The following is a 13173-nucleotide window of genomic DNA, read 5'->3' as shown; positions in this document are numbered from 1 at the left end:
CTAAGGTATTTTTGGTGGTTGCTAGGGTGTTGCTAGGATGTTCTGAGGTATTTTGGGTGGTTGCTAGGGTGTTTCTAGGGTGTTCTAAGGTATTTTTGGTGGTTGCTAGGGTGTTGCTAGGGTGTTCTAAGGTATTTTGGGTGGTTGCTATGGTGTTGCTAGGGTGTTCTAAGTTATTTTGGGTGGTTGCTAGGGTGTTCTAAGGTATTTTGGGTGGTTGCTAGGGTGTTGCTAGGGTGTTATAAGGCATTTTGGGTGGTTGCTAGGGTGTTCTAAGTTATTTTGGGTGGTTGCTAGGGTGTTGCTAGGGTGTTCTAAGGTATTTTTGGTGGTTGCTAGGGTGTTCCTAGGGTGTTCTAAGGTATTTTGGGTGGTTGCTATGGTGTTGCTAGGGTGTTTTAAGGTATTTTGGGTGGTTGCTAGGGTGTTCTAAGTTATTTTGGGTGGTTGCTAGGGTGTTGCTAGGGTGTTATAAGGCATTTTGGGTGGTTGCTAGGGTGTTCTAAGGTATTTTGGGTGGTTGCTAGGGTGTTCTGTATGGTTGCTAGGGTGTTCTAAGGTATATTATGTGGTTGCTAGGGTGTTCTAAGGTATTGTGGGTGGTTGCTATGGTGTTGCTAGGGTGTTCTAAGGTATTTCAGTTGGTTTCTAGGGTGTTCTGGGTGGTTGCTATGCAGTTGCTAGAGTGTTCTGGGTGTTTGCTATGGTGAACTATTTATGAGTTTAAAAGTTCATAAGTGTATGAATTCATGAGAGTTCATACGTGTATGAATTAATGCATTTATAAGTTCATGAGTTTATAAGTGTATGAATTTATGAGTTTAGAGTTTATAAGTTTAAATGAGTAAGAGTTCAGAGTTTATTAATTTATGAGTTTGAGTTCATAAGTGTATGAATTCATGAGTTTATAAGTGTATGAGTTTATAAGTGTACGAGTTTATGAGTTTAAAGTTTAAATTAGTTTGAAGTTTAAAGTTTAAATAAGTTTGAAGTTTAAAGTTTAAATAAGTTTGAAGTTTAAATTAGTTTGAAGTTTAAAGTTTAATTTAGTTTGAAGTTTAATTTAGTTTAAAGTAGATAGATAGATGGATAAGTGTCATAGATAGATGAGTTTATGAGTTTGAATGAGTCTCATTGGCTCATATAGTGTATAGAATGGCAGTTTGATTCAGTCTAGGGTTTCAAGGGATTTACATTTGAATTTTTGACAGTTGGGGAGTTTGAAAATCTGAAGATTCCGCAATGTAAAGTCAATGGGAGTTTTTTCCGACTTTGATCGTCATTTTTAGGAAAACCGTAAGTCCGATCAGTTAGAAAAGATATAGCATACCGAGTCAGAACAGTTTGAGTGTCCGTGCCGAGTTTGGAGTATGTGGAGTTAAAGCTCTAGGAGGAGTAGCAGTTGTAAATTTTGAGTAAGAAGAATAATAATAACTAGAATGTACATTTCCAGAAGAAAATGTGAAGTGGTGCTTGCAGTGGCAAAACTCGCCGCTCGGTTGCTAGGGTGTGGTACATGATTGGTACATGTGGTACATACGAGCCAACAACCATGTCTGTACGATGTTCTGGTGCTGAGATATGGCTTATTCATGTGTTTGTATGGTTACTAGGGTTCCCTATATGGTTGCTATGGTGTGCTTATACAGTTTATGAGATGATATTTAAAGACCAGTTGACAGTCTGAGTCAAAAAAGGCAAACTCCATGTTTCTTCTATTTTCTGGAGCTGAGATATGGCTCGAATATGTTGTTGTATGGTTGCTAGGCTGGCCTAAGTGGTTGCTAGGGCGCGAATATGAAGTTATTATGTCACTACTTATTGGCTGCTTGATAGTCTGAGTCAAAAGAGCCCAACCCCAAGTCTCTATGACCTTCTGGTCAAAAGATATGATCTCACAATTTTGTGCCAATGTTAAGTCTATGGGACTTTTTTCGTCCAATTTATCGCCGGCCGGACGATCATCGTACAACCGATCGCTTAGAAAAGACATAGCACACCTCTCCTCAATGAACCGGTCGATTTGATACCTCATTCAAGGGTCTACGAGAAAACGTGCGGGAGGAGTAGCGTGCCGAAGTTTTGTCTAGGTGAATAGTAATCACAATACTAGAATGTACATTTCCAGAAGAAAATGTGAAGTGGTGCTTGCAGTGGCAAAACTCGCCGCTCGGTTGCTAGGGTGTGGTAAATGATTGCATACGAGCCAACAACCATGTCTGTACAATGTTCTGGTGCTGAGATATGGCTTTTTCATGTGTTCAGGTGGTTACTAGGGTACTCTATATGGTTGCTATGGTGTGCTTATACAGTTTATGAGATGATATTTAAAGACTAGTTGACAGTCTAAGTCAAAAAAGCCAAACTCCATGTTTCTACTATATTCTGGAGCTGAGATATGGCTTGGAAATGTAGTTTTATGGTTGCTAGGGTGCTGTAACTGGTTGCTATGGTGTGGCTATGAAGATTTTAGGACATTACTTATTGGCTGCTTGATAGGCCGAGTCAAAAGAGGCCAAACCCAAGTCTCTATGACCTTCTGGTCAAAAGATATGATCTCACAAATTTTGTGCCAATGTTAAGTCTATGGGACTTTTTTCGTCCAATTTATCGCCCGCCGGACGATCATCGTACAACCGATCGCTTAGAAAAGACATAGCACACCTCTCCTCAATGAACCGGTTGATTTGATACCTCATTCATGGGTCTACGAGAAAACGTGCGGGAGGAGTAGCGTGCCGAAGTTTTGTCAAGGTGAATAGTAATCACAACACTAGAATGTACATTTCCAGAAGAAAATGTGAAGTGGTGCTTGCAGTGGCAAAACTCGCCGCTCGGTTGCTAGCGTGCGGTTAGCTAGTTTTTACCAAGATGCTAGCATGATTAGCATGATTAGCATGTTGCTAGCATCATGCTAGCATGATTAGCATGTTGCTAGCATCATGCTAGCATTATAAGCATGTTACTAGCATGTTTTAGTTAGATTCTCCCATTATGCTAGCATGTTGCTAGCATGATGCTAGCAAAAATAAGAATGTTGCAAACATGTTTTAGTTAGATGCTAGCATTATTTGCATCATGCTAGCATGATTAGCATATTGCTAGCATCATGCTAGCATGATTAGCATATTGCTAGCATCATGCTAGCATGATTAGCATATTGCTAGCATCATGCTAGCATGTTTAGCATGTTGCTAGCATGATGCTAGCATGTTTAGCATGTTGCTAGCATGTTGCTAGCATCTTGCTAGCATGATGCTAGCATGTTTAGCATGTTGCTAGCATGTTGCTAGCATGATGCTAGCATGATTAGCATGTTGCTAGCATGATGCTAGCATGTTTAGCATGTTGCTAGCATGTTGCTAGCATGATGCTTGCATGATTAGCATGTTGCTAGCATGATGCTAGCATGATTAGCATGTTGCTAGCATATTGCTAGCATGTTGCTAGCATGATGCTAGCATGATGCTAGCATGATTAGCATGTTGCTAGCATGATGCTAACATGATTAGCATGTTGTTAGCATGATGCTAGCATGATTAGCCTGTTGCTAGCATGTTTGTAGCTAGTTGCTAGCATGATTAGCATGTTTCTAGCATCATGCTAGCATGAATAGCATGTTGCTAGCATTATGCTAGCATGATTAGCATGTTGCTAGCATGATGCTAGCATGTTTAGCATGTTGCTAGCATGGTTGCTAAGGTATTACTAGGTGGTTGCTAGGGTGTTGCTAGGCGGTTGCTAGGGTGTTCTGGGTGGTTGCTAGGGCGTTGCTAGGCAGTTGCTAGGGTATCCTGGGTGGTTGCTAAGCGGTTGCTAGGGTAATTTGTGTGGTTGCTACGGCATTCCTAGGGTGTTCAGGGTGGTTGCTAGGGTGTTGCTAGGTTGTTGCTAAGGTATTCTGGATGGTTGCTAGGGTGTTCTGGGTGGTTGCTAGGCGGTTGCTAGGGTGTTCTGGGTGGTTGCTAGGCAGTTGCTAGGGTATCCTGGGTGGTTGCTAGGCGGTTGCTAGGGTAATTTGGGTGGTTGCTAGGGCGTTGCTAGGCAGTTGCTAGGGTGTTCTGGGTGGTTGCTAGGGTGTTGCTAGGCAGTTGCTAGGGTATCCTGGGTGGTTGCTAGGCGGTTGCTAGGGTGTTCTGGGTGGTTGCTAGGGCGTTGCTAGGCAGTTGCTAGGGTGTTTTAGGTGGTTGCTAGGGTAATCTGTGTGGTTGCTATGGTGTTACTAGGTGGTTGGTAGTTGTCAAAGATGGTTACTGTTGAGTTTGTAGCATTTTATTGGCATGATTTAGCACTTAGCTAATCAATATTAGCATGTAGCTATTCACTGCTAGCATGTGTAGCATGTAGCAAGTCCTGTTTGCTAGCATGAGTCAAAAGACCCAACCCCCATCTCTATACGATGTTCTGATGCAGAGATATCGGTCTTGCAAAACGGTTGCTAGGGTACACTGTTTGGTTGCTAGGGAGTGGCTTGGCAGCTGCCAATCATGAAGCTCCAAAGTCAATGTGAATGTATAAACCAACCCCCATCTCTATACGATGTTCTGATGCAGAGATGTAGGTCTTGCAAAATGGTTGCTAGGGTACTCTGTTTGGTTGCTAGGGAGTGGCTTGGCAGCTGCCAATCATGAAACTCCAAAGGCTGCTTGTCAGTATGAATGATATAAACCAACTCCCATGCCTCTGTGACATTCAGAATGGACGATATTCCTCTTTGGATTTTGGTTGCTAAGGTGCTCGACAATGGTTGCTAGGGCGTGGCTAGGAAGTGTTGAGGTGACTCATGATTGGCTGTTTGCTGCCCCGAGTCAAACGAGACCACCCTCATGTTTCTATGACAATTGAGTCCAGAGATATCCCTTCGATCTCTTTCAATGGAAGTCTATGGGAGTTGTTGCTAAGGTGCTCTAAATGGTTGCTAGGGCGTGGCTTGATAGCTTCACAATGATCCTGAGAGACTGATTGGTTGTCTGAGTAAAATGAGTCCGCCCCCTTGTCTCTATGACACTGTGACCCACAGCTATGTTCAATACAAAATCCCTATGTAATTTACCATAGTAGGAGAAACGCATGCATTTCATGGGCCGTCCTACACCATAGTAAGTCAATGGGGCAACTTTGGGCAGCTCCTGCCCCACAGGGGTGCAACTTTTACCCCATTGTGTGGTATGTTCTTACAGAGTCTGTCAGCCTCTTCAAATGTGGCAAATTTCACGTTTCTGCGACATCCTCGTTCCGAGCTACGACTCGTCAAAGTTTTTCGCAATGTTAAGTCTATGGGATTTTTTTGGGCCGTTTTTCGCCCCTGGGGCGACCATCGTACCCCCGATCTCTTAGAAAAGTCATAGCACACCATTCCCGAACAGGCCGCACGTTTTGACACCTCATTCATGGGTCTGTGACAAAAACTGCGGGAGGAGTAGCGCGTCAAAAAGTGGCCAGAAGAATAAGAATAAGAAGAATAAGAATAATAAGTATGTGAGATAACAATAGTGTTGCTTCGCCATAGGCAAGCACCACTAATAATAATAATAATAAGTTTAAATACAACATCAGTAAGTTGGCTCTCACAAGCCAACTTAATAATAATAATAAGTTTAAATACAACATCAGTAAGTTGGCTCTCACAAGCCAACTTAATAAGTTTAAATACAACATCAGTAAGTTGGCTCTCACAAGCCAACTTAATAAGTTTAAATACAACATCAGTAAGTTGGCTCTCACAAGCCAACTTAATAAGTTTAAGTACAATATCAGTAAGTTGGCTCTCCAAGCCAACTTAATAATAAAATATATAAAAATTATATAAAAATATTAAACATTATACAATTAAAATGTTAAAAGTTATATTAAAAATTTAAATAAACATGTAAATCATACTGACTAACACTATAAGTGGTCGGTAAATAATATATACAAAAATTAAAATATATAATAATAATAATAAAAAATTAAATATATTACATATAAAATAAAAATGATAAAATAAAAATGTTAATAATAATATACTCACCGGCCACTTTATTAGGTACACCTGTCCAACTGCTCGTTAACACTTAATTTCTAAGCAGCCAATCACATGGCGGCAACTCAGTGCATTTAGGCATGTAGACATGGTCAAGACAATCTCCTGCAGTTCAAACCGAGCATCAGTATGGGGAAGAAAGTTGATTTGAGTGACTTTGAACGTGGCATGATTGTTGGTGCCAGAAGGGCTGGTCTGAGTATTTCAGAAACTGCTAATCTACTGGGATTTTCACGCACAACCATCTCTAGGGTTTACAGAGAATGGTCCGAAAAAGAAAAAACATCCAGTGAGCGGCAGTTCTGTGGGCGGAAATGCCTTGTTGATGCCAGAGGTCAGAGGAGAATGGCCAGACTGGTTCGAGCTGATAGAAGGGCAACAGTGACTGAAATAACAACTCGTTACAACCGAGGTATGCAGCAAAGCATTTGTGAAGCCACAACACGCACAACCTTGAGGCGGATGGGCTACAACAGCAGAAGACTCCACCGGGTACCACTCATCTCCACTACAAATAGGAAAAAGAGGCTACAATTTGCAAGAGCTCACCTAATTGAACAGTTGAAGACTGGAAAAATGTTGCCTGGTCTGATGAGTCTCGATTTCTGTTGAGACATTCAGATGTTAGAGTCAGAATTTGGCGTAAACAGAATGAGAACATGGAACCATCATGCCTTGTTACCACTGTGCAGGCTGGTGGTGGTGGTGTAATGGTGTGGGGGATGTTTTCCTGGCACACTTTAGGCCCCTTAGTGCCAATTGGGCATCGTTTAAATGCCACGGCCTACCTGAGCATTGTTTCTGACCATGTCCATCCCTTTATGGCCACCATGTACCCATCCTCTGATGGCTACTTCCACCATGTCACAAAGCTCTAATCATTTCAAATTGGTTTCTTGAACATGACAATGAGTTCACTGTACTAAAATGGCCTCCACAGTCACCAGATCTCAACCCAATAGAGCATCTTTGGGATGTGGTGGAACGGGAGATTCGCATCATGGATGTGCAGCCGACAAATCTGCGGCAACTGTGTGATGCCATCATGTCAATATGGACCAAACTCCCTGAGGAATGCTTCCAGCACCTTGTTGAATCTATGCCACGAAGAATTGAGGCAGTTCTGAAGGCAAAAGGGGGTCCAACCCGTTACTAGCATGGGGTACCTAATAAAGTGGCCGGTGAGTGTATAATAGGAGTAAAATTGATACATCAAGAGTTTTTTGTTTGCTTCCCACAGTGATGTTCATAAAATGGAGAAGGAAATGGAGGTGGATGAGCTGAGAGCCAGAACCCGTTCCATAAGCATAAAGCCGTTTCATGACGCTCCACCGAAGGTTTCTGTCTTTTCACTCTCTATTTATCTCATACGGTTATATTTATCAAATCATAATTTTTCTGTTCATCTCCATTCTTGTTTTATGAAAAGCCATCAAGACTTAAACCATCTGGTTTCAACACTCTCAATCCACATCTACATTGGCAGGTGAGTTTTTCCTCCTAACGTCTGTCGTTGCTTTAACTGCACAAAACGCAGCCCCTTTGTAGTTATAAGTAGATTCGCATTGTAATGTTTAAAATACAGGTCCATAGGTCTCATTTCATTCTCATAGACGGCAATAAATGAAATGGAGAGACTTTTGCTCCTCACACGTTTCTCCTGAGAAAAGACTCCTCTAAGCGATCTCCTCATAGTCTCATATTCTGACATCTCAATATGAACTCAAACTTTTATCATCAAATTCTCCCACAATTTATAGCTTTATTTGTATATATTTCAAAGTAATTTTGAGAGAAACATCTTAAACAATGTTAATACTGAAATAAAAGATAACTTGGAGATCCATTACGTCTCCTGAGCAATGAAAGAGAAACTCCTGAGCAATATATTTGTGTTTTACTCTGGATGATGCATTTAAAATTGGTAGACTTACTATAAACTATAAACAGCTTTATGTTGGTCACGTCTATCTAGGTCAAGTCACACCATTTCCAGTACGTGTGGTTTTGGCCTGCTTTTCTGCATTCGTGCTTGAAACCGCCATGTTATGCATGTCATTGTGTGAATATGTTTTAGCGTGTGGTTTAGTTTTGCTTTTGTGTGTGTGTTCTTGCTCATGCGACCAACTTTCCAGCTGCCCGAGTCTCTGCGCATTAGCTCGCCTGTCCTCTCCAGCCCGCCAGACTGCCGTTTCGCGCTCACGCTGACCCTGCCGCTGTCCCCTCGCCGTGGCAGTATGGGGGTAAGAGCCCACCTGCCTTCAGTACTGCAAACATACTGCTCCTGTGTATCCTAGATCATCTCACTGCAAACAATGATTTTGTTACTCAGTGTTTTTGTCTTGGTTTCCAGTACAATTATCCTAACATTCTTAATCAAGATACATTTACTTGAGAAGCAAAATAACATCAGATATTGCGTCTTGTTTTCTAAAAAATAATGTTACTGGAAGAATGTTTGTTCATAACTTTGAGAGAACTTTGCCAGAACGTTAGCTGGAGTTCTGAGAACATTCCCTTTTAGCTGGGTTTAAAATAAAATGTTAGGCAGACAATTCTTCTTCTTTTAAGCTTAAACTCACTTAATATTGATATATTTTTACTGAAAACAAGACTTAAAATCATGTCATTTTGCTTAGTAAGTAAATGTTTCTTGATTTTAGAAAGTTTAGATATCTTTCCTGGAAAACAAGACAAAAATACTGAGTAAGGAAATAAAATGTTGCAGTGTTGCTAGCAGACTTTAAAAAAGCCAATGAAACGCACAGACCAACAAACACTGCCCAATAACCTAAAAGACTTCATGAGATTGCTTGATAGGCACAGTTTTCTTTCCTGTGTTGATGTATTTCCTATTAAAACAGGAAATTCAGCTGGGGAAAAAAATCATCCTATTTAAGCAACAAACTGCCTTTAGTTGATGTCACAGCCTTGCAAAAACACCCATGACAGCTTGTGCCATAGACTCAAAAAGAGACTTTCGCAATGAATCAATTTCAGCCTCTTCCTTTGTGACCTACTTATGGTCGAGAAAGGAAATAAAGTATGAATGTTACCACAACAGAAGTCACAGTAGAACTATGATTTGCTTCATTGCCGATGCTAGTCGGAAGCAGGTGGTATTTATAACTCACTTAGAGGGAGGGACATTCCTATTCAGCATTTGATTGGACTTCATTTGCATTTATATTTATGCATTTGGCACATATTACATTGCATTTAAGATATATATACACTACCGTTCAAAAGTTTGGGGTCAGTGAGAATTTTATTTTTATTTTTTGGAGGAAAGAAATCAATACTTTTATTTATCAAGGAATAATTAATTTGATCGAAAGTGACAGTAAAAACATTTATAATGTTACAAAAGTCTTTTGAACTTCCTATTCATCAAAGAATCCAAAAAAAAAAAAAAAAAACTGTACAACTGACAGACCAACAACTGTTTCAACATTGATAATAATAATAAATGTTTCTTGAGCATCAAATCCTCATATTACTGATTTGTGAAGGATCATTTGACACTGAAGACACTGACACTGGTGATGCTGAAAATTCAGCTTTGATCACAGGAATAAATTACACTTTACTATATATTCACACAGAAAACAGCTGATTTACACTGGAATAATATTTAATACTATAACTGATTTTTGTTGTATTTTTAATCAAATAAGCACAGCCATGGTTAGCAGAGGAGAATTCTTTTAAAAGTATTTAAAATCGTACTGACCCCAAACTTTTGAACGGTAGTGTATATATTTCTATCAGTTTTTGCACTCCAGGACTTTGGCATTGCTAGTTCTATGAACTGTTTGAGCTACAGGAATGCTTATTGACAAAAATTGGTGTAGTCCATGGAAGTGCTTTTAGAATTGTTTATATACCATTATAGTGTTTATTGATATTTTGAATCATTTTTTTCGTTTTCATTTTTTCCCCCGTTTGTTTTATTATTTTTTTAATGTGCTTTTGTCATTTTTACTAGTTTATTTTATTTTATTTTATTTAGGTTTAATTTATATTTATTTCAGTTAAATCATTTTTGTACTTATTTTAATTTAGTTAGTTGCCTAATTTCCGATTTTTAGGTTTTCAAGCTTTTTTTAATATTATTTTTTAATATTATGTAATAATAATAAAGTACTATTTGCATATTGATGGACTTAATGATAACAGACATGGAATAAAAGCTGCAAAACTGAGTGAGTGTTTCTGTATGTTTGTGAAGGATCGTGGTTTTCCTGAGCCCAGCAGTAAGGAAGACGCCCAGCGGCTGTGGGAACTGGACAGGCAGCGTGTGCAGGAAACTTTAAGGAGGCAGAAACAGGAAATGCTGGAGGACAACAAGTGGCTGGAGAAAGAAGAGAAGCTTCTGGTAAGTCATCAATAGTGTCTCTCGTCAGAGCCGTCCCAGCTAACAGGTGTAGATTTAAAAATCTCGCTTTCCCCTTATTGTTAATTAATTTGACCAGCCACCAGTTATTTTGCCAAGAGATATCTTATTTATTTTACCATTTTATATAAGACATAGGAGAGAGTGACGATGGACCAAACAAAGATCTTCATTCTTGCTTCTCGGTCATTTCTGTGCCGTGGATAGTTTTAGTTCTTATATGCTGACTAAAAAACACTGCATAAACAGAGAAACATGTGGTTCCCATTAACATAGGAATGTACAGTATATACTATCCCGATGGAAACTATACACTGAGTTTGTGCGGGAGGAGTTAGAGACTGAAGTATATTCAGTCACCCAAAGTCTCTCTCCCCCACATATGTATTCAGAACAGTATGTGAACAGTATGATTCATAAAATACAATAATTACAAATGATTATGAATGTATATAAAAAGTATAAAACAGATACATAATACTCGTGATTATGAATATTAATTATAAGTAATAATAATACTAAAAACAATATTAAATGATGAAATTTTAGTCTTCAGTCCCTCCACTGGAACTACGGCCGTCAGCTCCACACCATCATTCCCAGGTGGCCAACCTATTGAAGTGATAGTAAGGAGGAGAAATAGGCCAAAAAATAAACATAAAGGACAGAAGAATAGAAACAGAAAAGAAAACAAGAACAAAACAACAAAGAACTCCAACCCATGTTATGTCCCCGCATAATATGTCATTTAACGTCTATGTGTATGCATTTAAAATAAACCCCAACCATCTAAGAAAAAAAAAATTAATAAATCTTCTCCAGTGCCTGGCAAAACAACAAACTAAAATAAACATTGATGTTAAAGGATCCGATCCCTTGGGGTTGAAAATCAGTAAGCAGATTGATTAAAAATAGATTAAGCAACTGATTAAAAATACTTCTGAGAAAGTAATTCATGTCCAGAGGAGATGGGGGAGAAATACTGGAAATACGGTGTTCAGCTCTTAAAGTGTCAGTTCTTCCAGAGGCCAATAGCTTTAGTTCAGTTCAGTATGTTTTACTGCAGCTCCCTGATGTCCGAGGACACGCTACTCTTCCGTGTGCTTATCCGTGACTGTTGCTTCATCCAGCAGGTGATGGAGGGCCAAGTCACATACTGATCTATGCACGACGCCCTGAACTTTCCATAATTACCCATTTGATTAAGCAGTTGTTAAATGTTTGTGAGGTTGTGTTTTGTGAATAGTGTAGTGTAGTGTATAAAATCTCCTATTTCACACTGTATTCCCCATTCTCGGTTCTATTAATATGTCTCGTATCAAGAATAACTGACAACCATCTCTAATCAATGTCAATAGAGCTCCGGACGTCACGTGACCTACTCTGTTTAAACCACCATATTGGCAGGCAGGAGGCGCTCAGGCGGTCCGGGACCGGGACGTGAATGAATGACGGCAGCATGAGTTTCAAGGCAACAGAGTTCATAGCACACTTTAATTCAAAATACATAGACTTGTACATAACAAAACTTAATAGATTAAATATAACAGATCCCTACAATGCCCCCGGGGTGCTTTTCATGTGTATTGATGAAGGAACTGATAGCTTTCCTGAAAGTAGGCTAATAGGATGAAGAAGAGTCAGCCTCCACAGAACATAAAATATTATTTTTTATTTTATTTTTCGTGTTCGCATTTATGAGGGGAAAAAAACAATGTTACGGACTTGACAGTTCTCCGTTATGGACATGATGACCGCTGTGAAAGTGACTTTAAAACTTTCACGGACTTCAGAAAGCACAAAGACTTTCTTTAAAGTAATTGTATCTTAATTTTAATTAATGCTTCATCAACCATTTGCCTAGATTTAATAAATAAGAAGCAAATATAGAAGACGATAGAAAAGAAACGGAGGCGCCGGCGCGTCATGTCTCATAAATGAACCGAAACTATGTAGGCTACTTCACAGACCTGATAAATGTATAGAAAGCTTGATGTCTACTTTTAAACAGAACATTTAAAAACGAAAAACAGACTGATCTCTGCTTATGTAATCCGTATGAAATCTGCATTTCTCTCTGGCACGTTACTTTGAAGATCGCGAGTCAGCATCGTCAACTTCATATCTTGAAGCCGACACACTGACACAGAAAAACCTTGTTTATTAGTAAACAATTAAAATGTCTCCTTGCTATATATGACATGTTCATAATCATTACCTTTGCCGGTTCTTTGTGGCAGCTTTTAGATACCTACTTTGGAGCGCCACCCTTGTTACATGAACGCACCGCATCAGCACAGAAAACGTGATTTAATATTTTTTTTTTTTTATCTAAAATAAAAAAAATCATGATACGAACAGAATTGTAGGTTTTGTCTATTGTTACAGCCTTAGTAATATGAGAAAGAAGGAGTTAATTTGTTTGTTAGTTGTAAAAACAAAACAAACAATGGCTATCTGAACATCTTTGCCAAGCGCAAACCAGTACAGAAGTAATCAATAAATTATCGGGAAGGGTCATGCTTTTTTTCACAATCGTTTTGGAGGGTCATAGAAAAATTTATTACTGGCGAAGGGAGGGTTAATCAAGTCTTTTTTGACTTTCCCAAGTTTTTCCCAGACATGAAAATATCCTAATGATGTGTCATTAGTTGTCCATTGAAATAATCAATAAAATAAAAAAATTGTGTGAAAAATTTTGTTTTATGGGATAATGATACTATATCTTTACTGTCACTATTGTAAAATTATT

The 13173-nt window shown here is 39.0% G+C and overlaps 1 protein-coding gene across 4 annotated transcripts in view; it reads left to right on the top strand.

Annotated features, from left to right (window-relative positions):
• Nucleotides 1-13173, top strand: part of ptk2ba (protein tyrosine kinase 2 beta, a) — an 82551-nt gene that overhangs the window by 55419 nt on the left and 13959 nt on the right. For 2 of the 4 annotated variants that reach the window (XM_056255972.1, XM_056255971.1), the window contains exons 23-26: nucleotides 7266-7362; nucleotides 7455-7511; nucleotides 8161-8268; nucleotides 10257-10403. In XM_056255972.1, coding sequence (XP_056111947.1) covers nucleotides 7266-7362; nucleotides 7455-7511; nucleotides 8161-8268; nucleotides 10257-10403 — 409 coding nt within the window. The remainder of the gene's footprint in view (nucleotides 1-7265; nucleotides 7363-7454; nucleotides 7512-8160; nucleotides 8269-10256; nucleotides 10404-13173) is intronic. The other 2 variants (XM_056255974.1, XM_056255973.1) reach the window with 1 other exon arrangement.

The sequence above is a fragment of the Rhinichthys klamathensis genome, unplaced genomic scaffold (genome assembly GCF_029890125.1).
Source record: "Rhinichthys klamathensis goyatoka isolate OS25496 unplaced genomic scaffold, OSU_Roscu_1.1 h1tg000123l_1, whole genome shotgun sequence".
Classification (NCBI taxonomy): domain Eukaryota; kingdom Metazoa; phylum Chordata; class Actinopteri; order Cypriniformes; family Leuciscidae; genus Rhinichthys; species Rhinichthys klamathensis.
This window is presented reverse-complemented; position numbering and strand designations above follow the sequence as displayed.